Source organism: Atractosteus spatula, chromosome 14 (assembly GCF_055471065.1).
Source record: "Atractosteus spatula isolate fAtrSpa1 chromosome 14, fAtrSpa1.hap1, whole genome shotgun sequence".
Lineage (NCBI taxonomy): Eukaryota > Metazoa > Chordata > Actinopteri > Semionotiformes > Lepisosteidae > Atractosteus > Atractosteus spatula.
Window position 1 is genome coordinate 25,653,903 of NC_142719.1, and position 26,931 is coordinate 25,680,833.

Sequence of the window (26,931 nt, forward strand, 5' to 3'; positions counted from 1 at the left end):
AATAGTTAAGTATATAGATAAAATAAGTATTGATGACAATTACCTAAAGTTAAAAAATGTAAAGCTTTATTAGCTGTAAGAGATTTTGTGTAGGAAAACTGTGCTAGACAGAACTTAGGACTCCATATAACCTGAATATTTGCAAAGAAATTTTGACTTTCCAGTATCAGCATCAAAACTCTCCTCCAGTTCACCTGAGAAGTGCATTATTTTTGGCCCTACATTTTACATTGACCTGTATTTTAAACTTTGTGATTATGCAAACATGATCAATTAGGTTAAGGTTTTCCTATACAGTAGAACGTTTGCTGCACAAGAAATATTCAGTACTGAAGGTACTCGGTGTTCAGAATGTACCTTTCTTTTGAGACTTGCTTACAGCATATCAGAGCCTGAAGATTGAGCATTTTCTGCTAGAGGGGGAAACTAAATTTAAGTGTGTGGTTTCCTGTCAAGAACTCAAAAGTTGTAATGCAATGTTCTTTCTGTGCTAAGCATAACAAACACGTAACTGCAAGCAATTCACAGTGATAATGAAAAGAGAAATTCGTTTTGTGGCAGGTTCATTGACATTTTATTAAATAGACTGGGGCTGATAAACACTCCCCTATCCACTGCCCTCTAAAAGACAAAAAGATTTATTTTCTCACGGTTTCAAAGGCAACAATTTTCTCATTTCAGTTCTTGCATCACTTATATTTGCCTTGGCTATAATCCCCTCATCTATTATACATTCATCCATTATGCTGCTTATTAGTGGTAAGGTTCAGAGGCATTGTTACAATAATTAGTTAGAACAATACTTGCATTTATATAATAGCTTTACATCCCAAGGGATCCTAAACTGCTTTTTATATAGCAGTGAACCAACTATCACTGGAAGAGTAGCATCCATATGAGTGATCCACCATCACACAGCAGGTCAGGAAGAGAAAAGAATGACTTGAGCTGAATTAAGAGGTAATTTAGGGAGTTATGATTGTCTAAAAGTAGAATTTATCCAGGACACCAGGAGATGAACACCTCTTGCATTTGCATCTTTAATGACCAAATAGTCTGCATCTTATTTTCACGTGTTGGACGACACCTTCTATAGCTCCAGGTCCCTGGTATGGAAGTTCTGGTCCAACACGCATCTTATAAGGGCAACCTGCTATATTCTTTATTTTTTTAGGTCTTCTGAACTTAAGAGGCCGAACTTTGCTTTGTTTCCGAGATCTGATCTGTGGAGTGCAATGAATGAAACTACCCGATTAAGCTGTTTGGGATTCATCTGTATGGACAGCAGTCCAAGTGGAAACCTCTCTAACCCAGATGGTCCTGTTGAGGTGCACCTCAAAGGGGGTTAAAGGAAATGGCCCAGGATTTGCATCTTCATTGTGCTGTCTTGTAAATCAAGAAACTCATTGGCAGGCAGTAGCCTTTTAACTTCACTTCCTCGCTCTCAAACATGACTTCACTAAAGCCTACTGTATGAGAGAGAGAGTCACAAATCATGTGCTTTCATGCATTTTGCCAGTAGGAGCAGTATCCTAGTGTTTTAGAGCACTTTCATGTAGCCTGTTGTAAAATCATAGCTGTGTTGTGTCAAGCTGCATTTCAGAGATCTGTATTTGTAAACTCATGTCTTAATGCGTACCCCTTCAGGTAAAACCTCCAAAATCTTTGAAAGAATCTTTTTTCTTTAAAAGTTGCCAGAAACTAACCGGGTTCTTTGTCGAGTTTTAATGGGTGTTTGTCTTTTTAAAACTGGGGTGCCCGTTGAATCAAGCTGTTTTATAACATCCCTTCTCTTTGCATGCAATCTGGCTTCCATTATTTAAATATCAAACGCTGAGAAAAACTGGTATGGCTCACGTCCAAATAATGTAAGCAGTTCTTGAAGAAAGGCAGCAATTAGAAGAACTGTTTCCATGTGTGACTCTACCTTTGTGATTTCTTTTCCATTTTGAACAAATCTCTTAGGTCATTTCCTTCTTTATAGATTATTAACAGAAGTTGAAATTGTTGATCAAATCAATAATAGTTCTGACGAGATAAAAGACTGACATTTTACTTTGGTTACATAAAAGGATCAGAACCTAGACTCAATTATTTGGATTTTTTGTTTGTGAACCAGACTTCAGTTATTAGCTCACATTTTCACCAGATGAATGCAGATGCAGTTTTTAGGATAGCTTTTGACTCTCATGGGGAGCTCTGGGGCCCTGCATTCAATTCCTGGGGTGCTGTCTGTGTGGAGTTTGCATGTTCTCCTTGTATTCACATTGGTTTCCTCCCACAGTCCAAAGACATGCTAGTAGGTTAAGTCTCTTTTGTAAAACTGGCCCTGGTGTGAGAGGGTCTGTGTCTGTGTGTGCACTACAATTGACTGGTGTATCCTGCCTTGTACCCAATGCTTTCCAGTAAAGTCTCTGCTCCATCATCCTGATATGGATAAGCAGTTATTGAAAGCATCGGTGGTGGTGATGATGGTTAATTCATGGTAAACTCACACTTGTATAGTGCAAGAATAGCTACATCTGTCCACAGAGTATTACACCCTATCACATTTTACTGGTCACACTTAAATAAATTTGCAGAGACTTCAAAGTATATGTGACATTTGAGTAATTAAAAAAAGTGAATTAGTTCAATTAGGAGAGGAAGGCTGTCAGGTGTGGTCATCACCCCAGCTTGGGCATTCACCCTTTATGTGTGCTGTTCCTTATTCACTCACTTGATAAACCAAGAAACTGACAGTTCTTGTTCTGGGAGTCAAAGCCACACCACACCAACCCAGGAAAGTCATTTCCATATGATCCATCTGCAGGGCTTTCAGACTATAGTGGTTACAGCATGAGAAATGGCTCGAAGAACCAGTGCATCAATGCAATGACTGCAGCCCATCGACTGCATTAGCATGATCTGCATGCTTCGTGGGGTAATGTTGACAGCCAAGAGGTGAAATCGCCATCCTCTGTGATCCAGAGCACAACTGTGGTGGTGCCGGACAGAGTAGTGGAGCCATTTTGCTCTTGACAGACCTGGTGGTAGTGGGTGTGTGGAAATGCCAGGGTGAGTGCTATGTTTATTGTTGAGTTTTTCAAGCCAACCAGTGGGGTGGTGAATATCTGAGGACTAGAGTAGGAACCTCTTTCAACACAAAGACACCTCTGGTGCAGACTAAGGGACACCTTACTTCTCAGAGCTACTTTGATCAATTCTTTCTGTTGCAATAATAATAAACGTTATGTTATATAACGCCTTTAAAGGTGGATTCTCAAAGCGCTTTACAGAACAACAACAAGAACAAATACACAATGAGGAGACGGTAGATGGGAGTACTGAATACGGTATATGCAGAGGGGTATATAACAGAACCAGTTAAGTAAGAGAAAGGTTTTGAGTCTAGATCTGAAAGATTTTAGGGAAGGTGACTCTGATATCCTAAGGGATAGAGTTCCAGAATTTTGGGGAACAACAGGAGAAGGCCCTGTCACTAATAGTGTGTAGATGGGCTTGGGGGACAGATAGGAGACCAGAATTAGAAGAGTGGAGGTTGCAAGGTGGAGGGTAGGACGATGGTAGCAGAGACAGGTACTGAGATGCTAAGCCATGGAGAGCCTTACAGGTGAGCATGAGGATTTTGAAGTTGACACAAAACCTGACAGGAAACCAGTGCAAGGACTCCAGGATAGGAGTAATGTGGTCACTTGCACTTCTGTTATTCGCTGCTACAGGACAGTCTTGAATTGTTGGCTTTTTTCACAGAATGACAACACAGCACTCAAATTCCTATGGTACCCCTTAACGAACAGGTGAGATCTTGCCATTGTCAGCTTTTTTCTCCTGTTCTGAGCACCTTTTGACATCTGTGGGGAAAAACAATGTCATTGACAGGAGACAGCCCTCCGCTACTTGCTGAGTTTGCACAGAAGAGCGAGAGAATATCTGCTGTATAAGTCAACACTGCAAGCCATGTTTGCATTAATGTACAGGGGAGTCATACCTGATAACTTGCAATGTTTTTTTTTACACTGTGTCACGCTTAAGACTGAACACTTGTCACGGGTACCTGATCTGTAATCATTGATCTGGTGTGCGTCTAAAAGTGTTCAAGATTCACAAACTTGTCGATATTCTGTATTCTTTCTGTAGGTAATTGTTTGCTGTTTCACTTAAGGATTTCAAATCTATGTTTTCCTTAAATAATTCTACCTGCGGTTTAGAAATCTAAAATGATAATATATATGGAATAAAAATATAGTGGTGTGATCCTTCCACATTTTGAAGATCACTCCTGCCATCTGGTGGCCAATCGGCCTACATCTGTCTCATGTTCCAAGTGTCTTACAAGTTGAATTACGCAATTTTTAAAACCCAGAACAGTACTACAGGTTGAGAATCCCTTATCCGAAATTCCTGGGACCGAAAGTGTTGCGGGTTTCGGATTTTTTCGGATTTCGGAATATTTTTATATTTGCATCTATAAAATGGGACAGCTTGGGGATGGGACCCAAGTCTAAACACGATATCCATTTATATTTCATAATATAACTTATACATATACCCTGAATGTAGTTTTATATAAATTTTTTAAAACATAATACCATCAGAAAGGTAAGATTATCAGTCTCCACCTACGATGTCATGTTTTGATTAAAAGGTTACACTATACGTACGCCATTTGTATTTTTTTTTTACTATACAGGTATTACGTTTTATGTAAGGTATAAAAACAAAGCATTGAATATGATTACAGGTAAATAAAATGAAAACTGAAAAAAGTCAACATTTTATTTTTAACGTACGCTAGTCAAGTTACACTCATACATGGAGGTGAAATTCAGATCTCATGTAAAAATAATGTTTTGTACTTACTGTACAAAAAAACAAAACAAAACATGATGATCACTGCTTACAAACTTGAAGATAAATGCAGCCCCAGAAATTACAACTACATCAGGTCCGAGAAACTTGAGGGAGAGGGAACGTCATCGATGACATCACTGTGAGCTGGAAAGTTTCGGATTTTGGAATTTCGGATAAAGGATTTTCAACCTGTACTAGAAATGTGGAGCCACACTTAATTGTGGTTCATTTAAAGATTAACCCCAAAGATTATAAACATGAATAGAGTATGAAAGAAGTGTTTATATGTCCATATCACATTAGACAGTAGAAACCTGATTTTCTTATTTAGACTTAGACATTTTACCACCATGTTAACGTATTCACTACCACATTGACTGTTCAGATGCGGACAGCATCATTCATTTTGCTGTTAGGAATTTTGGCTGATGGCTAACATCGTCAATTCATTATCACTTCTGAAAATACAAAATATTTAAAGAAATATATTTATTCTAGAGGGGATATTGTTGTAAGTATCGTTGAATCGTTTTCTGATTTTTGATTGTCAAATTGGGTACAAAATTCTTATTTTGTCCTACAGATCATTCAAAGAAAATCACTGAGATTATAAAAGAGCACTCTTACTGAAATGATTGAGATAAATGGCCACATAATTCTTTATCACAGGGAAAAGCGATATATCTCTAGTAGGGCAGGTGTGTCTGGAGGTTTGCTACGTCTCTTGGAAGTAGCAGCACCTGAAGAGCTGGAATATTGTTGATGTGGTCCCATTAAGTCAATAATGAGCTGATTCAGGATAAGATCGGAGATGGAATAAAATCCTGAAGACTCACCAACAGTCCTGCACCAGGATTGGCCACACCAGCAAACATAATTATCTAGTTAAGATAGTTAAAAAAGAAATCCATCCATTTTCAAACTGCTTCTTCTAATTCAGGGTTGTAGAAGAGCCAGAATCTATTCCCGCAAGCAACAAGGGTACACTCTGGACAGGATGCCAGACCCTCGCAGGCAGACAGACACATACACACACTCACATTCACATCAGGGCCAGTTTACCAGTGCGTTTTTGGACTGTGGGAAGAGACTGGAGCACCTGGAGAAAACCCATGCAAGCACAGGGAAATCATGCAAACCCCACGCAGATAGCATCCCCGGTCTGGAATTGAGCTCAGGGCCCAAGAGCAGCAAGGCAGCAATGTTAACCACTGCACCACTGTGACACCCAAATACAAAATAAACATCTAGGCTTAAACCTGAATTGTCTCTTTTTTGGAAATAAAGTAATCTGAACGTGCACTGGTACTGGTATGACATTCTTCAACACTAATGTGGCATTGTTATTGTCCACTTTTAATCCCCATACACACAGTAGAATAATAAAATTAGAAATGTCAAATTAATTTTACTCTGTAGTGATAAGGCAAGTGGCAGAAGAGCTACAGGTGGACCTAATCAACACACATTTCCTAGATATGAAAAAAATCAAGAGGCAACCTGTAACACAACAAATTAATTACATCATTATACTCATAACATTATTATAATGTATCTAAATCTAGTTATCAGTAATAATATTATTTATTTTTTAGCTCTCATCAGTGACTCACGGGGTAGATAATTAATGAACTATATGAATGAATCCCAAATAATATAATGTTTGGTGGAATAAATCAAAGGACTCAGGTTATAAAGTGACTCAACTCAAACAGTAATATTTTTATAGCAGTATTTTTTTCGACAAGTGGCAAGAATGATCGGATTATTTAACAATACAGCCGATATTTTACAAACTCAAAATTGAAAGGATCAGAAAATGCATGACCAAGACAGGTTTCGTTTTGAAAAGACACATCACTCCTCCATTACTGCACATTCTAGAATAACACCGATTGCAGTCTGGGTGATTGCCTGAACCATAAATAAGAAGATATTTTTAATCAGAAAATCTAAAAGTAAAGAAGTAAGATTATTTTATAAATAGTTAAACTGGTAATGTTTAAAACTCATGTAACGTCAATCAAATAAAAAAAAACCTAGACCGCCGTGACATAAATTACACCGGCAATATCAGAAGACAGCTAACTTCGTCGTCTTTCGCATACAAAAGCAACGGATTAGAGTAGTAGTTGCTGTATTTGGGCCTTGCTATCGTGTCGTCTTGTTTTTGTGAAATAATATCATATTCACCGTAAGTCAGTAGCTGAATTGAAATGTATACTATATGGAATATGTGTTTTGTTGTTTTTTTTATTTTAAGCAACCTCTCAATTCATCTATCTGGCTTTAAACAACAACTGCTTACTGTAATGAATTACTGTTGCTAAGAGAGGCCTTTCTCGTGAGGCGCTTTCTTTATCGAGAAACGTTCCGTGTTGACGTTTAAGTAATTGGCTTTTTAAATTCAGATATGTTATGTAAAAAGTTTTATTATGGATTTTTAGCCACAGTGGTGTGTTTCTAAATTAGCGAAACCTTGGGTATAAGTGGTTGTAACGATATTAATGGCATTCTTCAAAATGCTAAGGTAGCAAGCAAATTGGTTGTACAAAGAGCAAAGGGGAGCCTTCACATTATTTGTATTGTGAAACCTGTAAAGGCATATTTAAAAAACCTTCAAATTGGTCTCTTCTGTATATTCGTGAGCTCAGTTATATCGTGTCCGCTTAGTCTGTTTTGTGGCTTCATTACGCTGAAAATCATGCATCATCATCATGATGAGAGTGAATTTTTTTTACGTACACATATTCAAATCCGTTGACAAATACCTTAATACTGAAATAATGGTAGTACTCAAACTTCTCGATTACTAAATATGTTCAGATGTTCTATTTACTTAAAACTTAAGCCGTTTCTGTCCAGTATTGAGGTGCATGGGGGCTGAATACAACATTTAGTTTTAGCTAGATGTCACAAAATCTCCACCATATTTACTTTTCAGATGCCTACTATTAAACTGCAGAGTTCTGATGGAGAGATATTTGAAGTTGACGTTGAAATTGCGAAGCAGTCTGTAACCATTAAGACTATGTTAGAAGGTAAGAAGTTCACATAAACTCTTGTGTATGACGTTTTCATTGTTTTAAGCTGTTAAAACATTAATTTACAAAACCAAAGGAGATTTGTGAGAGGAAAGAACTTCTCAAAGCAGTACTGAATTTGTTACTGTTAAGGAAATATTTTTTTTCCTCTCAAACATAGCATGTTGCTGTTTGCTAGAAAACAAGGAACTGTTGCCAGTTATCAAGAATTTTACATTATTTTGTTATAGTTATGTTGAACAACTGAATTTCGGGGAAGCATAATGGCCCTTAGTTTGAAGTTTTTTAGATAAGGGTCTGAGAGGTTACATATAAGCTATATGTTTAAGGAGAGTGTCCTAGTTTTAATATGCTCTGTTCACTTTTTATAATCTGCAAAAGAAATAAGAATTTTTACAGTTAAGAATTGTAGTGTACAGCTAGAAACAAGTTTATTTTTAGTGGGTTATGTAGAGGATTGCATAAAAGAAAAGCTTGGAAGTTAACAGATTTATTTCTTCAAGGACAGAAGTTCATTTTACTTTTTTCCCCAGAAGGGTAACTGTGAAATAAGTATTTGCAATGGTTGCCTAGTCTGGTTGTGTAAACGGACCTCTGGATCATTCATGGGTCCTCAGAATTTTAGAAAACCTGCTGGAATGTAGATCTCATTTGCTGACATTGATATACTGTGTTCGCTAATTTTGGCACAGACTTAGGCATGGATGATGAAGGTGATGATGATCCTGTTCCACTTCCCAATGTTAATGCAGCTATTCTGAAAAAGGTAAGTTTTTTATTTTCTCATTTTAAATATAGTATGTCTGTACATATGGCTAATAAAATGATCTTATATACAATTTCTTGCATTAGGAATTTGTGTTTTCGCATACCACAGCTTACTCTCCATGAGACATATAGACAGGGGAAAATGTTTGGCTGTCAGAGTGCAGGGTCAGAGCCCTTTATATGGCGCCCCTGGAGCAGTTGGGGTTAAGGGCCTTGCTCAGGGGCCCAACAGAGTAGGATTCCTCTGCCGGCCACAGGATACAAACCGGCAACCTTCCTGACACAGGCACAGATCCTTAACCACAGTGCCACCACACCACCAGTGTCTTTCCACAGGATAGTTTCTCATAATGAAGTAGTGAGTGTAGTTATAACATTTTGGCTTGATGTTAGATTAGCCCGCAATTCCAGGGAATTCTGTTTCTTTGCTAAGTTCTGATATGTACTGTATGAAATGTATCCATGCTCCCTTCAGATAATTACAATTGAAATGAATAATATATAAGAGCTTATCTGAAAATTCCTGTCCGATTCCTGAAAACAACTTGTTTTTCTCCTTTTAATTGTTTAGGTGATTCAGTGGTGCACTCATCACAAAGATGACCCCCCTCCTCCTGAAGATGATGAAAACAAAGAGAAGAGAACAGATGATATCCCTGTGTGGGATCAGGAGTTCCTGAAAGTTGACCAGGGAACACTTTTTGAGCTTATCCTGGTGTGTATTATTAATTCTTCATTGGGTTTGAAAAGCGTGAACATTAATGTCTTTGTAGGTTATTTCAAGTAGTTGTCTTAGTGTGTGCTTAAGAGTTAGTAATTGAGTTTCTAACCAATTATAAAATAAGATCACTAGGCTCCTTGCTTTTGTTGTAATTTATAACAGCAGTGCAAATAGTTGACCACTGAAAAATGTAATCCAACCTAGTGATTCAACTATAAAGCACAAATTGGTTTCTTCTGCTTGTTTGTATGAGTGACTTGTGTTGTGTACTGTAAAAGTAGTTTTACTTGCAAGGCTGTTGTGAAATTCTCTTGGCTCTGATGTGGCTGTTTTGCAATCAGTATAGCTGTCCCACTCCTGTTTTGTTATGTAATACATACTTAATTTGTAATCTGAGCACATTTGACCTTTGTGAACTAGCTTTAAATGCTTTGCATCTTTTTCCAGTATGTTGCTTTACAGAAGTCAGTGTCATCTTATACACAATCAGGAGTTGCAGTTTCTATTTTAAAGCATCAACAAATTCCTCACAACCTTCTCTCATAACTTAATACAGCCTAGTTTACATTTACAATGCAAATGGATGAGATCCTGAAACAGAAACAAAACCTTGTTTAATAACGCTTCTCCAATACTTAATCATTTTAACTTGGTAGGACTGTAGTTTGAATTAAGTATATGTTACGATTTTAATGTGTTTATGAAGAAGAGATTTAAACTGAGTCAGCATCATATACAAGATGGTGTATATGAAGAATGTGTTTAGAAGGCTAAGAAAGTGGACCAAAGTGAATGGAGCTGGAAAAATCATGGCGTTGATTGTTTCGAACTTGCTTCAGTCTACATCATGTGACATAGTCACAAACATAAGTTCTTTAGAAATGTGCTATATCATAGATTTTGTACCCTCTTCTACTGTTGGTCTTGCATTGAAAACTAGCAGTTTATTAAGATCATCTGTAATTTCTAAATCCCTGATGATTATTGCTATAAAGATCTTTAAATTTAGTTTTTCCCATAATCTCAGAAGTTTCACTGATTTGTCTACTTGCCTTGTTCAGTATCTTTGTTATGGATAGATTTAACATTTACTTTTTTCCAGTCAGTAAGAACAACCCCAGTTCTAAGAGCGTGTTAAAAGTTAAAGCAAAATATATAACAAAATCTTTGAATCTTCAATTTTTTGTAAGTGCTACTGGCTGTCCAGCTGATTGTTTAATTTTAAAGCACCTGTTTCTGTGACTCTTCTGCCTTTAAAATAAGAATATTAGATTAAGCAGGGCCTTTTTTCAGATAGTTCTTTCAGGCATGCAAATCTTTACTCTTTCTAGTAGAAATGTGAAAAAGGTCTATTCAATACATTTGTGTTATAAAGTGCAGTTACTCACTTGCTAACCATTACACACTTAACTGTCTCCTTTACTGTTTTTTACAGTTATGGTAGTAGAAAAACCTTCTATTAGTTGTGGCTCCCACAGCAATACATTTACATTGCTGTATTGCAATAGCCTTTCTAATGTCCTGTTTTGTCAGTAATGACTGCCATTTTGTCAGTCATTAGACTGATTATGAACTGTTTCTCATTCCTGCAATGTCAATTTGCCTGAAAGTAAGTGCCTTCCAGAGTTTTGATCTGAATATAATATTTTTACATGCATACATCTTTTCAAGGCTGCAAACTATTTGGACATCAAGGGACTGTTAGATGTTACATGCAAGACAGTTGCTAACATGATTAAAGGAAAAACTCCAGAAGAAATTCGAAAGACCTTCAATATCAAAAATGACTTCACTGAGGAAGAGGAAGCACAGGTAATTACTTCAGTTTGTGTGTAGACTTGGTTAACGTTGATATCCCATGCATTACATCCATCCATTTTCTAACCGCTTCATCCAGTTCAGGGTCGCAGGAGAGCTGGAGCCTTATCCCGGCAAGCCACAGGGACAAGGCAGGGTACACTTTGGATAGGACACCAGTCCATCACACGGCAGACACACAGACGGACAATGACAGATACGCACACATTCTCACCAGGGCTACTTGTTTCTTTTTTTTTTTCTTTTGGACCATAGGAAGAAACCCATGTTAACACAGGAAGAACATATAAACTCCACATAGATAGCACCCGAGGTCTGGAACTGAACCCGGTGCCCCAGTGCAGTGAGGCAGCAGTGCTAACCACTGCGCCACCGTACTGTCCTCCCACATATTGCAGTTGTATATTAATGTTGGAATTTGGTGATTTGCTGCCCTGTAAACAAGCAGAAGATTCCATATCTGCATGAGAAGTGTAAATGTAGGAGTGGGGGAGATAACACTTTTGTGTGATGAATGCTGTGGTTCCTTGGAAGGAAGTATCATTTGAAAAGCATCAGGGGTGAATGGAAAATGTATTTATAATCAAAGTTTATTTGTATTTATTATTGTATGTGTATAGGGATGGCTAGGGAAATCTTTTCTTAGAGGTGGGCAATATATAACAATATTCATAAGGTCATATTAGTCTACATTTCATCATAAGACACAGTTCCCTTTTATTGTTCTGCCTAATCTGGGACAGGTACTAATACTGGTAGTACATTGGGGTGATGTTATGAAAAGGGGAGTATACATAGTAGGCAGTCTTAAATCGGAGCAAAACCTTTCCAAACAAAAGACTGACATTACATGAGGACCAAATTGTAAATGGTGGAAAATGTATTTGCTTTTATATTTTTAAGTATTGTAGCTTCCACCTGAACATTGCTCTTGTGCCAGTCCATCATTGGTTTTTAAATCATTACCAAAAACATTCTCAAATCAGGCCCCCTGTAGACATCCAGAAAGAAAAATCAAGTCTAACAGTTACATTAAACCTTAAACGGGTTAAGCAAGAAGATAAAGAAATTAGATATCTTACTAACAAGGAGCAAGTTTTATTCCATGCTGAAAAGAAACGAGAGAAACGTTTTGGCTGGGGAACCTTCTTCAGGTAGGTTCGCAGCCGAAATGTTGTCTCTCGTCAGCATGGAATAAACCTTTACTTGTTCCTTTGCAGCCTGCACATGCTGATGCAGCTATCTCCTTGAACTTCTTTCTAACCAGTCGACCTTGCACACAGGTCTGCTCCAAAGCACACCTTCCTCCCACTGCTTAATAGCCACTCTCACACTAGTTACAAATTGGCACACAACACGCAACTAATTGATTTGCACAAAGCAAGTTATGTAGTTAACAGATGCCAGCAATCAAATAATTGAGTTAAACAATTGTCAAAAACTTACTTTGCCCTTTTGCAAAATATAAAGGCTTTTGTTACACCAGTACACTGTACTGCTACAGCTAATGGAGCAGTGGGGTCAAACCCTCGAGATATGAATCAAGGTTTTGTTCAGGTAAATTTTAAAAGACATTGGTGAAATGTCACAGATTATACTTAAGTCTGGTGAGATTTAATGCAATTCAAAACATTGTTTAACTTGAAAGATAATTGAATGAGTGTCACAACTTTATCATTTTTCCTCAGAATGTTTTCTCTAATTCACTATACTATTGTTTTACCCAACCATAGTAAACGTATATACTGTAAATACATTTTACCTAGGAAAGTTTGTGATCAAGAGTAACCCAAAACCATGTTTCATGTAAGAATGTGGAATGTGAAAGTTGAAACTGCATTTAAAAGCAGTGATTAATACAGGTTGTATTATCCAGAAGTCATGTTAAGTAAGCTGCAAGACAAGTTAGTTATTTCTACCACTGTTATTTCAATATACAGTATTGCATTGTGGTTTCCAAAAACATGTAACTGCTGGAATACCTGAACTTGGCAAATTCAGGTTAGGTGAAGGCTTAAATAAACTGCAGAATCTGTGTAGTTTGGTCTGGGCTTTAGAGATGCTAAATGAGTATTTCAACTATTTTTTTTTGTAATATTTGGCTTTTGTTTTGTTTAGGTACGCAAGGAGAACCAGTGGTGTGAAGAAAAATGAGCTCTTACAAGCTGACACTACAACACACTGTAATGATCGTTCCAAATACTGGTTGCACTGCGCTGTTCATACTTGTTAATATTACCGTAGAGAAATAGAGCAGCAAATCCATGTGCATTCAAAGCATGATAATTCCCATTGCTTGTCTGGTGCAAATTTTTTTCCAGTTTGTTTTTACAGACTTATTGAAGGTTGTATTCACTTTTCAGTCTTGGATATCTAAAATTATGATAATTTTGAATCGCTGAACATTAGAAGCACCTTTCCCCCCTGCTGTTTTTAAAAGCTTTAGGTTTGTCTTTTTTTACTGAATTTGTTTTTCTGTTGTGGTAAATAAACAACCTTTTGATGAATATTATTGATAAAAGCTGAATTTTGTAAATATGGCCAATTGCAAATTCATTTGTATCCTGTCCTGTACAAGAGAAATGCAACATAATAAACGTAGGAAGTTGTGGATATCTTGTTTCTTAATGGAAAAAATTACAGGCAGTGAAAGTCAACAATAAAATTTCAGAACAGCTGTGTAGAAGATATTGTCTGGTTTGCTTTTGCTGTGGACTGAAAGCATTAGTATGTAGTAAAAATAATGTCTTCGATTACACAGTTCAGTATTTACTTGCCATTTATTGTTGTTACTAAGATGGAAACCGCTTATAACTAAACATAAAATGACATCTGGGAAACTCAACCTTAATATAATTGAAATAAACAGTAACAAAGAAAACTGTTTTATTATGGAATTATTTAATGTGGAAAGCTTGCCATTTTCATCTCAAAGCTCCACATTTTCATTTCCTTATTGTTTTTATCCCCTCTGTAATGTAGAGAAGCATTTATTTAAGTGATGAGATTCATTGCTGTGCAATTAAGTATTTTGAATAAAGAGCAGCTTTAAACTTTGACTTCTGAACAGCCCTCTGATGAATGTCATGGAAAAAATCGGTGCTCGGTAAACATCGTTAACGGCAGATGTTTGTGGTACTTGAGTTTGGTATTTGCTTATTAATGTTACAGGCATGAAGACCTCTGTAAACAATACAAATGTTAGTTTGAGTTTAGTCACTGGTATATGCCCATGTATATTGCCAAGATTTTTATGACCATGTAAAGCTTGTACTTATGTTCTGAACAGGATTGAAATAGTGTTTCTGAAATTTGAGTTTTGTTTATTTTGTATAAAAAAACAGTGATATTTAGTGATATTCTTCAAAGGAAGTTAGCAATTCAGCAGATGGGTTCTTTTTTTGTATGTAGGGTTCCCCTAGTGGGATACTGGGGGAAATCAATATCTTCACTCAAAGGTAAACAAATCAAATTTATTTTTTTAAGTAGAACACATAGTATCATTTGCTACATGCATAACAATATTGGTTTTTAGGCTTGATATTTCTGAGTTCTACATTCATGAATGTAAAGTTCAGTGATGAAACAAGTCTTAGAAAAAAATCAAGGAGTCCAAAATTTATTATAATTACATCTAACAAAAGTTTTATCGCAATAGAAGACAAAATCATTTAATGTATACATGAAAACACACTTCAGACACTGCCAGCACTACATGGATTGTGTTAAGTATTTTTGGTAATTTTTTTTTCCCCCACTTTGGAAAAACCAAAGTGCACAATTTTTTTCAGATTTCAGCCTGCAGTGAAACATCTTATCACAGCACCATCTGTTGAGTATTTACGGTATTTGCAATACTGATATCTGGCTGAATATCACTTGGCACTGTGACTTTCCATAGAAAAAAAAAGATTGATGCTAAAAGCGCAAAATAAAGCTATTTTTGGCACAGTAAGGCAGTAACATGCATGAATTGTAGATGATTAGTATGCTGATCTGAGAGTGAGCTATCATCCAGACTCAGTTGTGGTGTAAAAGCAGCTTGAGTTTTAGTTTGTCATAAGATAAAACCCAGACTTGTTTAACACCTGCTCCATTGCCTTGCCACTGCTTTAAAAAAATGTAGAAGTGAATTACTTCAGAAAATGATAAAAAAAAACTAATGAAAACATAGCAAAGCATTTTTATAATTTTGTTTTTTTTTACAAAACAACATAGAAAAGTTTGATTCTCGCATATAAGGTGTCCCATTCTTAAAGCTTCTGTACGTTGATATTCATGTGAGATACAGTACCCATTTGGTTTATTCCACTGACTTTTGAGCACGCCTTTTCAGTTTTACAGAGACATTGAAGCCTTGAATCTTATGTCACTCATTAATGGAAATCCTTAACACCAGCATAAATATATAGACCAGCCAAATGTAACGCATTTGATCCTTATAAATGACCTTATTTAAAAATTTGTGCATCCTTTGTTGGAAGCATACGTCAACTTTATTACACTAATATGCTAATTTTAAGTCAAGAGGCTAACACTCTGCATACTAATAAAAGTGCCAACGCAAATATAATGCAGTTAAGCCCTCTTGCTAGTCCCTGTGCATTGACAACTTCTGCTGGCTATTCAAAATGTATAACTATTTTGAAGGGAAAGCCATAGATAAAATGCAAAACAAAATGTTGAATTTGGGGCTAGGACTTCAAAATAACATTGCATTTTCATTTGCAGAGTTAATTCAGCTGTGTTACTTTAAATATATGGGATGCAAAGTTATATTTAGACTTGTGTACATTTTTAAGGGTACCTAATTTATTTAATCTATTCAAACAACCAAGGTAAAAACTGAATTTAGTACAAATGTGACTGCTGGGAACAAGAACAGTACCCACTAGACGGCACTATTTCAGTTCAAACTGATGATATGTGGTTACAGTGGCTTGTACTTGTATCTTGTGGCAGACACTAGTAAAGTTAGCGCCCTCTGGTGTGCTTTTGTTGACTAGAGCATGGAAATTAAATGTGCATTTGTGTATGTACATAATTTCATTGCTCCATGATGCAGTTTTCATGACACATTGTTTGAAAAGACTGTCTTTATAAGCACATATATGTTTACTTAAGAAACTGTATTGTTATCTGTCAGTTCCTTGCCTGAAATCTGGTTCTTAAGTTTGATATTATAGTGCCACATACCCATCCTTTGTGGACAACTCAAAATCTAGACAACTTTCCCAATGTCACACATGATAAAACTTGGCACCAAAACACAACTGGTATATAGTTTTGATTAATTAATTACTTGGTTACACTAAGATTTTTAATTTTAACACAGTTCTTAGTGTTGGGGGATCAAAAGTCATTTATTAAACACATAACTGTAATGACTGCTTAAAAAACCTAGAAATCCAATATACAAATTAAAAGTTTACAATATTCTTTTCTGATCCTAGCCTATTTTTACTCAGACTGCTGTATAAAAGTGAATTGCACGGATTTACTGAACAGCCTGTAAAATCTTGTGCTTCAGTCATCCATAATATAACAAATTAAGCTCTAATAAGAGCACTTACATTTTAAAACTGAATAAAAGAGCCCATCTGAAACTTCATAAAATATTTTTGTAGTGAAATACGAATACTTTTTACGTTATTCTAACACTTAACTTTAGACAGTGCTGGCTCCAAAACAGAATATATAATGAGTGCAACTTGTCAGGCGTATAGGGGTTTAGTCTATCTTCGTAGTTTCTCATTTTAACGAGACAGTGACATTTATTTTCAGGTCCACGAATGGGTCATTTTTCCTTGTCATCAGGGGAAATAAAAAAAGCAGGAGACTAGCGTAGGAGAATCTTGAAAGACTGGTAGTGGTTTATATAATCCCCCATCCCCCCATCAGTAGATGATGCCGGTGAACGGTATTTCCAAAATTCTTCCAAGTTTCTGTTTTTCTCCCGAAATTATTTCTGTTTTTTTCTTAGACGCTGGTTTACGTTGCAGTGTTTGAGATGCTGTAGGCAGCTGATGAAGGCTGATGTGATAGATGTGTGCGATCTTGCGACTCTGTTAAGGTTTTCACCGATAGTTCAGTGGGTTTGGCACTTCCAGAAAGGGAGGAGGGGGTCTGTTCTCTGCTCAGTGACACTGGAGAGCCGGCAAGCTTTTCCGTGGTTTGATGTGGAGCTGGGGGGACATCGGGTGGGGAAGGGGGAGAGTCTATAGCACTTCCATCGGAAGAATCGGGGCTGGCGCACCGTCTTTCTCCTTGAAGGTAGCGAATGCACTTCTTTTTCCTCCTAGGAACAGTCAAGAGAGTTATCTGTGAATAAAGCGTGGATTCAAAGTGTCACCAATATGGAGTGAAATCACATGCACCATGCACCAACAAGAGGTGGCTTAAAAAACGAGGTCCGTACACATGGTAGATCTTACAATTAATAGTTCAAAATGAAGAAATAAAAGTTCTAGATTCTCCACATCTGCAATGCCTCAAATATTTAAAGAATATTTTTAACGATGGTAAGTGCTTATTTTACACTTAAGCACGTGCATGCAATTGAACAGTTTTTTAAGGTTATATTTTTTCCTGAATTTAATTAAATTGACATAGCTAGTAGCTGGTACAATAAGAAATAGGTCATTTAAGGGATTGCCCATTCTAATCAGATATCGTTTAACACCATCATGAACCCTATAGAGGGTTTGGAAGCGAATTTACAGAAATTACCATTTCCTGAAAGAAAAAAGTAATCTACTGGCATTGTTCCAACAAAAAGTGATGGTTTGCTTTTGTAATATCAAGAATTTAGAAGTGAGTCATAACTATGTAAAAATACCATCTGTACATGTATCAGGGTAAAGTCCAACTTCATCTGGGAAGTTGCATGATGAGCGAAACAGTTATGAGGATAAGCAATTTGAGATCAATTCAAAAGGTCACATTTAACCATCAAACGTTTGCAGTGGTATGTATAGGCCTGACCGCATTAATTGAAAAGTGAATGGAGATTTGCATACAAAATGTCATCAAAGTGCAAAGCATGCTTTGTTTGTGCAGCCATTTGGAGGAACCAGGATAACGCTAACCACAGTGATGCACGTGGCTTTCTTCACATTTATTATCTGTTAAGAACATCCATAAAGCACACCTATTAAGATTGCTATCAAGTAGCAGAATAAAGACACATCTAAAGAAAAACGTGTTAGCCACAGTGTGTTCAAGGGGAAATGAGAATTTATTGGATTTTTATCGCCATGCTCAGGAAGGTGATCGAAGGCATGCAGAATTATCACCCAGCAGAATACAGTGTTGATGTGCACTTCAGTAAGAGGTTTTTTTGCTGATGTCAGCAAGATCACTAAAACATTTTTTCCCCTGTAACAACTAGGATTGCTCATAGTTTTCAAGAACATTTATAATATTCTAGACATTACAGGAACTATACTGATGTAACATAGCAATGGCTGTTGCATGAAAAGCAGCACTGAATCATTCTATAGAAAATAAACCAGATCAAAGAGCCAGTGCTTCAGCTGGAATCTGAGCTGTGGAAGAATAGCTTTCATTGTTCCCTATATTGCGCAGAGACTATTTTGTCATTATGATACATGTATGCACAGATACCAGTCATTTTACAAGATGCTTCTGTAAACTCCGTCATGGCAGTCAGCAGTCTTGTGGAGTATCGGCTAAATCTTAAGGAGCAAAATTCCGGATTTCGGTGTGATGGGATGAACAGTCAGTTCCGCAGGGTCAAATTAATGTTTATGAAATGAAAAAAAATTGTGGCCGTCTTCAAAAAAAGGAACCCAACTATACCATTTTCTCACCACTTTGAATTTCTAATGTCTGTCAAGTGACATTTTGATCCACCCACTCATTAACGAGCATTGCAACTCAGTGCATATCCCAAAATGCTACATTTTCATATTCTTATTTGGGCTGTACTAATACATATTCATAAAGAAAGTTTTTGCCATTGGGAAGTATCTGCTCCATTGACACAGCAAAACCCCAATAACAAAACAGTAAAGTCCACCAAGACTGGCTGATGGGAGCTACCCCCTTCCTAAAAAGGACAATTGAATTGCTAGCTGGTGTTAAGTTATAGATGGTTTGTTTGCAAACATCATTGCTAAGAAGTTTATCAGCTCAGCTTTTGCCAAAGGTGATTCATCACAGTAAATCTTTGCAGTCCGTAAGTGGTATAGTATCATCTTTTAAATGATATGATCATTTGTCTTTAATGGAGAGTATAAAAATAACAAAATTATTTCCAAAGTCATTTGATAACAGGTGACATTCTAGGCAGTTAAGGACTAAATGCTACAAAGTGTGCGTCAATAATGGAAGCAATTTTCCTTCACCAAAAGTGGGTCCAAATCTCTTTCACCTTTCAAAGATCTGTTCCATGATAACACCCCTATGGAGATGAACAAATTTTAACTTTAACCATCAAAATATTCAAAGTGGTTATTCTCACATGCGTTGAGCTCTGTTAATTCTGTGCATAACATCTGGGAATTCTTTACCTCATTAGCATAGCTGATTAATTACTTTGTTTTAGAAAAAGAGACTGGTGCGCAAAATGCAGGAGATCCCTATAAAATATTTAGAAAAACAAGAGCCAAAAAATAACCGAACACCTCTCTGGTTGGTGCCACAGCTTCCTTAAAATTTCCTTTAAAATGTTAAACAGTATTGCCACAAGAGAAACCAGTGCTAGCTTTTCTCTAGTCTCCTAGTGCTCTGAGGCCGTGTATGCATGGCGTTAGTGAGACAGACATGCAGAGCAGAGAGCAGTGCTGCCGGGCAGGAGGCTGGGATACACACCTGCAGGGGCCACACCAGTCCGTTTGTTGGTTGAGGCCGAAGCGAGCTCGACATTTCTTAGGAGAGCCAGGGTCTGAGCACAAGACAACATGCGCGTGAGAGAGAGAGGGCAAGGCCAGAGGAAGGACAGACAGGCGAGGAGGAGGAGGAGGAGGAGGAACGGGACAAAAGGCAGCAAAAAAAATTGAAAAAAATTGTTAGCATGTTACTAAAGCGTTAAAAACATTGCTTTAAACCCGAGAAAAACGAAGACCAACAACAGAAAAAAGTATTTAGGACAGCAGTCATCCATGAAAAGAGCTGATATTGTAGTATAGTAAGGTACTGTGCCTTAACAGTGTGAGGTGAAAACAATTTAAGAAATTCAGAGAGTAGCGCACATGTGTATGAATTGTGTTTTGCTGAACTTAGTCAGGAGATGTTTTGTGGAATACGTTTGCAGTGTTAAATGCTTTTCCTGAGGGATGAATGGAAAAGGTGTTTTTAGTGTTCCAGGTCAGGATTTTAATATTAAGCAAAAGCTAAAATATCAAATTCTAACTTACCCGAACTGGAATCTTGCTGCTTTTCTCTTTTTCTTCTTTTCTTCTTTCCCTGTTACACACAAACACAAAACAGAGTTAAATAAATGTATAAGCTTGAAAGATTTGTGTACTATGACACAAGAGCTTTTTCTAAAAACATGAAATAATACAAAGTAATATCGTCTCTTTATCAGTATGTAGGAAATGTTCATTTTCAAAGATTACAAAAATTCAGTCTGACAAAAGGATCACAACGAAATAACCACGTGGTACACAAGCATGCTGCTGTGACTGAATGGAATTCCTCAAGAAGCGGCTCAAGAAATTCTTCTCAGCTAATTCTTTGGGATTGCGGTAACCACCACATCCACATCACCTATAACTAACCTAAAACAGGCCAAAAAAGTATCTTTCTGCATGTAATATGAATCATTGTGGAGAAGAACCTTTAAAAAGCAAACTAGTCTTTAGCATGTGTGAATACCATCTGCATGACACATGAAAACCAGGACAAGAAAAGCAGTGAAAGCCAAAAAGAAAAACCAAGGGACAACCCATCTGACGAGGGGATTTTCAAAGTAAAGTAAAGCTATACTCTGAGAAAGGAGTGGCTTTAATATGTCTGTTTAACAACTCAAAGTATCAGGCGGCACCATTTGAACTGATTTAATAAGACATCCATTCAATACAAGTATCCTGGAAAAGCCCAGTCTACGGCCCCGTAGGACACCAATACACATGGAACAAAAGAAATGCAGAACAGACCAGGGGGAGCTCTGAAACTACTGAAACAAAGACAGGAGAAAGGATCAGCTAGCAGCTCTAGGTTTCACCTCCGACTTCTCAAATGAGTCTTTGTGGTTTCAGTGAAGGTGGAGAGATCCGAACCGCAGCAAGCTGAAGTATGCCGTGGGAGGAACTGTACTTCCTGTCTGATAGCAGGTCATGTGACTGGGATATGTGACCTAGATTTTGCTCTCCCTTTCACTTAGTGCAGGCTGAAGCCAGCAATACCAAAGACCAGCATCTTACAACAGGGATCATTTGTTCTATCATATGACATTTGCAAATTGAATTTTGAGTGTGATAAAATGGTTTACCATTGTTCAGATTTAGTTCTGAGAGAAATGATGTTTTGTGGAAGTTATCTGAAATTCTTCCTGAGGAATGGTATCCTAAAGGGAAAGTCACATCCTCATTTTCACTCCCTCCTTAATATTGTGTTTGCAAATTGTATTATTTCGTAATCAACAGTAAAAATCTGAAATATATTAACCGATCCACATCAGTGACCTTAGGCTGCTGTTAGCAAAAGCTGTTCCAAAATAATGTAAATATGCCTTCATGAATTCATGTAAGAGCTCCTATTTCATGCTTCTTTTTTGCTCATGGGAGAGATACACAAAGGCATTACTTTTAAGTTCAAATTGTTTGAAAAGATAAAGGAAAGTAAAAAAGTCAGTATCCAGGAAATTTTAATTCATGCACAGTGTTGCTAAGAAGACATTTAGGCCTTCTAGAACTAAAGCTTATTACCCTGTGGTGGCAGAGTCAGGCAAACTAAATAACCACATTGTCAAAAAAGACAGGAAAATCAGAATGCAGAAGCCATACACCAAGCCACTGTATTTATGCATACAGAGTTAGAATTGTTTAGTTCTTAGAAAGAAAGAAGCATAGTTTATGTGTATGGCTAGATAACGGAGTGTAAAAGAAGTCTGCATCAGAATTAATTTTTAAGATAAATAGGTTTCGATTGTCTCCATATATAGATCAGTATCTGGAGGATCTCCATCTTCTCCATCTACTTCTGAGAGTTCTAAACTCTCTCCCTGAACTTCTATGACACCAGGCATGAGTCAGTGATTGTATCTGAAGTGGATTTGAATACGTGTCCCAGCCTTAATCTGGTGTTTTTACTGCAGGCCTGTCTAGATATATTTGATCCAGAACCCAGATGTCTGAAGAACGCAAGTGCAAGCTCCTTGCTTGTTAGTAGAGTAAGTCGTGCAAAATATTTGCCCTACCCAATCTGCTTTATGCCTTTCCCCCGATTCCCCTCTAAGGTTCGATTCCTGTAAGAGTTCAACAGCAACTTTCACATTCTTCAAATTATACAAGATCATCATTCATGTCATTCTTACAGATATAGCTATTAATTGTGTAGTGCAAAGGGCTATATTTTTCTTTGCTTTCCTGTTTTCTGTCTGTCCATTCTTGTTTCTTGAATGACCCTAACATGCAAGTTGCAGAGTTATTGAATCCTGGATAAAACCTACTGCTGCCTGCCAGTGAACCTTTGCCTGTTCACAAGATGCTGTTATGAACATTAATGAAAAACCAAAGCTCTCTGTGTTCAAGGCTCCTGGAGTCAAAAGGCAAGCCCTCCATTTGGATTTATGCAATCTGTGAAGGTTACCAGAGCAAGACTCAGATCACAACGATGACTGTTACCATCACTGGGGACCAAGTCATAAGAGTAGAAGATACTTTTACACACAGAATACATGTGCAGATAAAAAGTGCTATAAAACCAAAAAAAAATGTATGGTATAACTTAAAGAATCAGGGGATTTCCAAAAACTCCAACGTGAAAGCAGTGAGAGCATCACATCAGGCCTGACTGAAGGTACAATATCAATTAAACCCTAATCCTTATTAACCATGTATCTGTAAGAGACAAAAAGCCCTTACAAGATTATCAATTGAGATGAGGAAATAAAATCTTCATCTCAAACATTATCTTTACTTTTTGACAGAGGCTGCATGATGTCCGATTGACGTCCGGAACAAAAGAGTTTTCTTTTCCTGAAAACACACAGTCATTCTCATAGGCCATTCCAGTTTAGATCATAAAAACCAAGGTAAAGGATGTGATTGACTTACATAGTTGTCTCTGGCTGACCAGCTTGGGTAGAGCTGCATGTGAAGTTGCCTTTCCTTCCTGGCCAGCTCATAGTACTTGGCCTGCTCTTCTCTGGACAGGGCGTGCCACTATACAAACACAGGGAATGGTTCATTCAGTGAAGACATGTCTAGGAGTAAAGCCCAAGCAAATTTGGGTTTTTTAAACATTTCATTCTCTTTGGTTTTCACTATTTCTCAATTTGGAACTTGACACTTAAAAAAAAGAGGTAGCCCAGTATTATTGTTCCTGCTCACAAACTGCAGCTCAGCCGCTCCTGGTGGGCCACTGGACAGACAGTCCAGACAGTCAGACAGTGGACACCGTGCTGCTCTGTGGGCCACTCACCCTTCTCCCCAGGATCTGGTTGATAGCAGCGCTCTCTTTCAGGGTGCACTCTGCGATCACCTTGGCCCTCATCTCCTTCATGTACAGCATGAAAGCATTCAGTGGCTTCTTGATCACTGGCTTTTTTGGCTCCTTGTCTCGTTTTGGCTCTTGCTGGGGCTTCCTGTTGGATACATGCACACTGGCGTTACACAAGGGGCCCTGGATTTTAGCCACACACTTTGGAACATCACAACGCGTAGCACGATGGGGCATGACCGTGTGAAGTGACTCCCAGACCCACTGGCAACTTGTCATGTGCAGTAAAACAGAGAACACCACACAATGTACACAGTACATTACAAAACAGGAAATAATAAATAGTGAGTTGTCATTTAGGAACTGGCTGAAAACACCACTGTGGAATCTCTTGTGGGCAAGACTGGATTTGAACTCCCTCCCCCCAAGAAACTGGCTCTACTTTTCCCATGATTCCAGTGTCCATTCATTTAAAAGACGAAGAACTTTATGTTTTAACTCATTATCAGAGGTCCTGAATGGAAATTCCCTCCCCCCTTCTGTGAAAAAAAAATATTTTAGGTATACGTACGCATACATATTTCTGTCATACTGGTCATGCTCCTGTTTGCCTGTAGGGGGCACTATGGCAGGGTGGGGAATACCCGTCGGATGCATGCTAGAAGGACCCAGCACCAGAGAATGGGGAAACCTGGAAAAGACAAGGAAATATCTATTTAACAACTGGCTGGAAGCCATGCAGATCCGCTGTACAGCTGTAACAGTTTAGTACCAGATCTGCCCTTTTGCCCTTTGGGACTGATCTTTGATCACATAAAAGCTCAGTTTGAACAATGGCCACCAGATGGAGCTCAACTTGCAACAAAAAGAAAAGGAAAACCAGAAGCAACCTGAAGTGAAACAGTAAGTTATTAGAATTTTACTATCATTAAAGAATTCTGCCGTGAAGTCAATAAGTTCACTTATCTCAGTTTGAAAGCTTTCCGATCAAAATATCTGACACGCTAGTGTTAATTACTGTTAGGATAAAAGATGGGGTCCTTCACTGAGGTCAAACATAAATGAACCCTTGAATCAATTAAGCACTTTAAGTATCCAAACATAACAGGAGAGACATCTTTATAATCTTGATAATTTACAGGATTAAAAAAAAAAGAAGAAAGGCTTGAGGCCTTTTTAAATCACAAAAACATTTCTAGTACATTAAAGGAATACAGCTCCCAATGTCTACATTAAAACTTCATTACTGCTCTAAAATGATTACAATTAGAAAAAGATGTTAAAGATATACTCACTGATTTTCATACATTAACCACTCCCCAATTTGGTTACTTAGAACTAATTGTAACATATAAGACTCAGTCCATACCAATGTTTTTTTTCAAGTTTCAATGCCAATTTCCCCCCCAAAATGTTTTCTTTGTTGAATTAAAAGACACAAAGAGCAGAAACACTGAGTAATATCGATTCAACCAATGCCTGTCTTCCCATGTTCCTTTAGGCCTATGAAGACATGTTCTGAAGTACTGGTCCAGAGCAGCAACAGACGGCTGTGATGCAGCAGTGATCAGCGGAAGCATTTTGTCTTCTTGGGTTGGGACGGCGCAGCGAGGGGTATTGGACATGGACATTGCTGCCGCCACACGCAAAGCAGGGACACGGAGGCACTGCCAGCTGTCTGCAGGCGGGGCGGAGCCGGTGGCTGGGTACCGGCGGGGCAGTCGACTTTCGAGTCGATGGGGCGGGCCAAGTGCAAGCAGCAGCAGAATGGGAGGGGGGTGGGCAGCACAGGGGAGCCCCCTCCTGGCTCGGCCCATACCTACCTGGAGAAAGAGGAGCTGGTGGGGAGGCTGGAAGAGTAGGGCTGTCTGAATCCACACGATGAGATGGGATAAACAGGCTGACTTTGCCTGCATTTGGGGTAAGAAATAGGCCATCAAGCTACCGGGAACAACAGGAGGACCTACTGTGTCCAAGCACGCTGACACCAGTTAACATTCCCTTCTGAAACACTGAGAGCCACTGCGGTGCAAGTGGGCAGCAGTGACTCAGGGCAGATGAATGTTCAAACGAAACAGACTCCAGATTTATAAAAGACATGATCTTTCCTTATATGGTAGATTTTCCTTGGCACTATCAGGGACTTTTAATTCCCCCTATTTGTTCTTCGATGTCCAGCTGAACTCTCCCATGGGTTGAACAGTATTGAAAATTCAAATTTGATTAAGGCGCACTGAATTATGCTAGATCACACACACCAGAAGAACTCCACCAGGGTACAAATGTCACGTCTCTTGGCTGCTCCTTCCCAGAAAAGAAAGCGGGCCACGTTTAAGGAAGTTTATAATATACATTTTTAAAAGCCAATGCCGCATTAAAAGGCAACTGTAACCTAGCCAAAAACTGTCGCTTAAACCTCACAGCCTAAAGAAAACCCCAGTGGATCACTATGCTGGGCCCCAGCTTGAGGGCACTGAGGAGGAGTTCAGCTGAGTGACTCACTGAACGAAGTGGCTTGTGAGCACAGGATAAACATCACAAAAACATCAGGCGGGGATCATACGTCGTCCCAAGGAAAGTCACTGTCCTTTGATGTTGAACAATTGTGCCCCTAGGGGAGGTGGAATGTCTGTAGGTCAGTGAGGGCTTGTGAAGTCACTGGCTCTGGGCTTGTATGTGCTCCACTGCCTGATCAAGGAGGGATTCATTTGCAAATCAGAGTCAACAGGCCAATTATGATGCACAGCTGCTGAGACAGAATTAACAGACTTCATCAGTCACTTCGGTGGAGAACTGATGGGTTACAACATAAAGTGACTAGGTAGATGCTGTCTGACTATGGGTTTTACATTCTGTTACTGAATCCAGAATGCAGAGTTAAAATGAAGTGTAACATATGAAAATGGGAATATATCATTGTATTTTTCTATAACTTACCTGAAACAAAGACTTTTCAATAAAGCATATACTTAGGCTGCACTTTTCCCAGCAGCTTTATGGGGCACAACACCATAAACGACGGCTTATAAGGGAATCGCACATAAAGACAAGCAAAACATAACGGCTCTTGGGGACCTGGGGTGGGGGTGGGTAGTT

The 26,931-nt window shown here is 38.1% G+C and overlaps 2 protein-coding genes across 12 annotated transcripts in view; one reads left to right on the plus strand and one right to left on the minus strand.

The window, feature by feature from the left end:
- The first annotated feature begins 6,705 nt into the window (after positions 1-6,705).
- Positions 6,706-14,261, plus strand: skp1 (S-phase kinase-associated protein 1). Of its 2 annotated transcripts, none has more exons than XM_088933305.1 (6): positions 6,706-6,820; positions 7,799-7,895; positions 8,591-8,664; positions 9,238-9,381; positions 11,059-11,199; positions 13,324-14,261. In XM_088933305.1, the coding sequence occupies exons 2-6, from the start codon at positions 7,799-7,801 to the stop codon at positions 13,357-13,359; spliced, it is 492 nt and encodes a 163-aa protein (XP_088789431.1). In that variant the 5' UTR covers positions 6,706-6,820; the 3' UTR covers positions 13,360-14,261. The 2 variants fall into 2 exon arrangements, with proteins under 2 accessions (XP_088789431.1, XP_088789430.1); XM_088933304.1 differs by lacking the exon at positions 6,706-6,820 and adding an exon at positions 6,913-7,048.
- A 403-nt stretch (positions 14,262-14,664) lies between these two features.
- tcf7 (transcription factor 7) overlaps positions 14,665-26,931 on the minus strand; it is a 55,108-nt gene continuing 42,841 nt past the window's right edge. The window contains exons 6-13 of one of the 10 annotated variants that reach the window (XM_088933293.1): positions 25,659-25,745; positions 24,407-24,526; positions 23,818-23,980; positions 23,451-23,558; positions 22,592-22,639; positions 20,586-20,634; positions 20,041-20,113; positions 17,090-17,503 (exon numbers count right to left, since the gene is read on the minus strand). In XM_088933293.1, coding sequence (XP_088789419.1) covers positions 17,197-17,503; positions 20,041-20,113; positions 20,586-20,634; positions 22,592-22,639; positions 23,451-23,558; positions 23,818-23,980; positions 24,407-24,526; positions 25,659-25,745 — 955 coding nt within the window. In that variant the 3' untranslated portion in view covers positions 17,090-17,196. Of the gene's footprint in view, positions 17,527-20,040; positions 20,114-20,585; positions 20,635-22,591; positions 22,640-23,450; positions 23,559-23,817; positions 23,981-24,406; positions 24,527-25,658; positions 25,746-26,931 lie in introns of all 10 variants that reach the window. The other 9 variants (XM_088933298.1, XM_088933295.1, XM_088933294.1 and 6 more) reach the window with 9 other exon arrangements.

Coding starts and splice junctions, on each gene's coding strand:
- skp1 (XM_088933305.1), top strand. CDS start 7,799: ATGCCTACTATTAAACTGCAGAGTTCTGATGGAGAGATATTTGAAGTT. Junction 8,665..9,237: donor ATGCAGCTATTCTGAAAAAG/GTAAGTTTTTTA, acceptor TTAATTGTTTAG/GTGATTCAGTGGTGCACTCA. Junction 11,200..13,323: donor CTGAGGAAGAGGAAGCACAG/GTAATTACTTCA, acceptor TGTTTTGTTTAG/GTACGCAAGGAGAACCAGTG.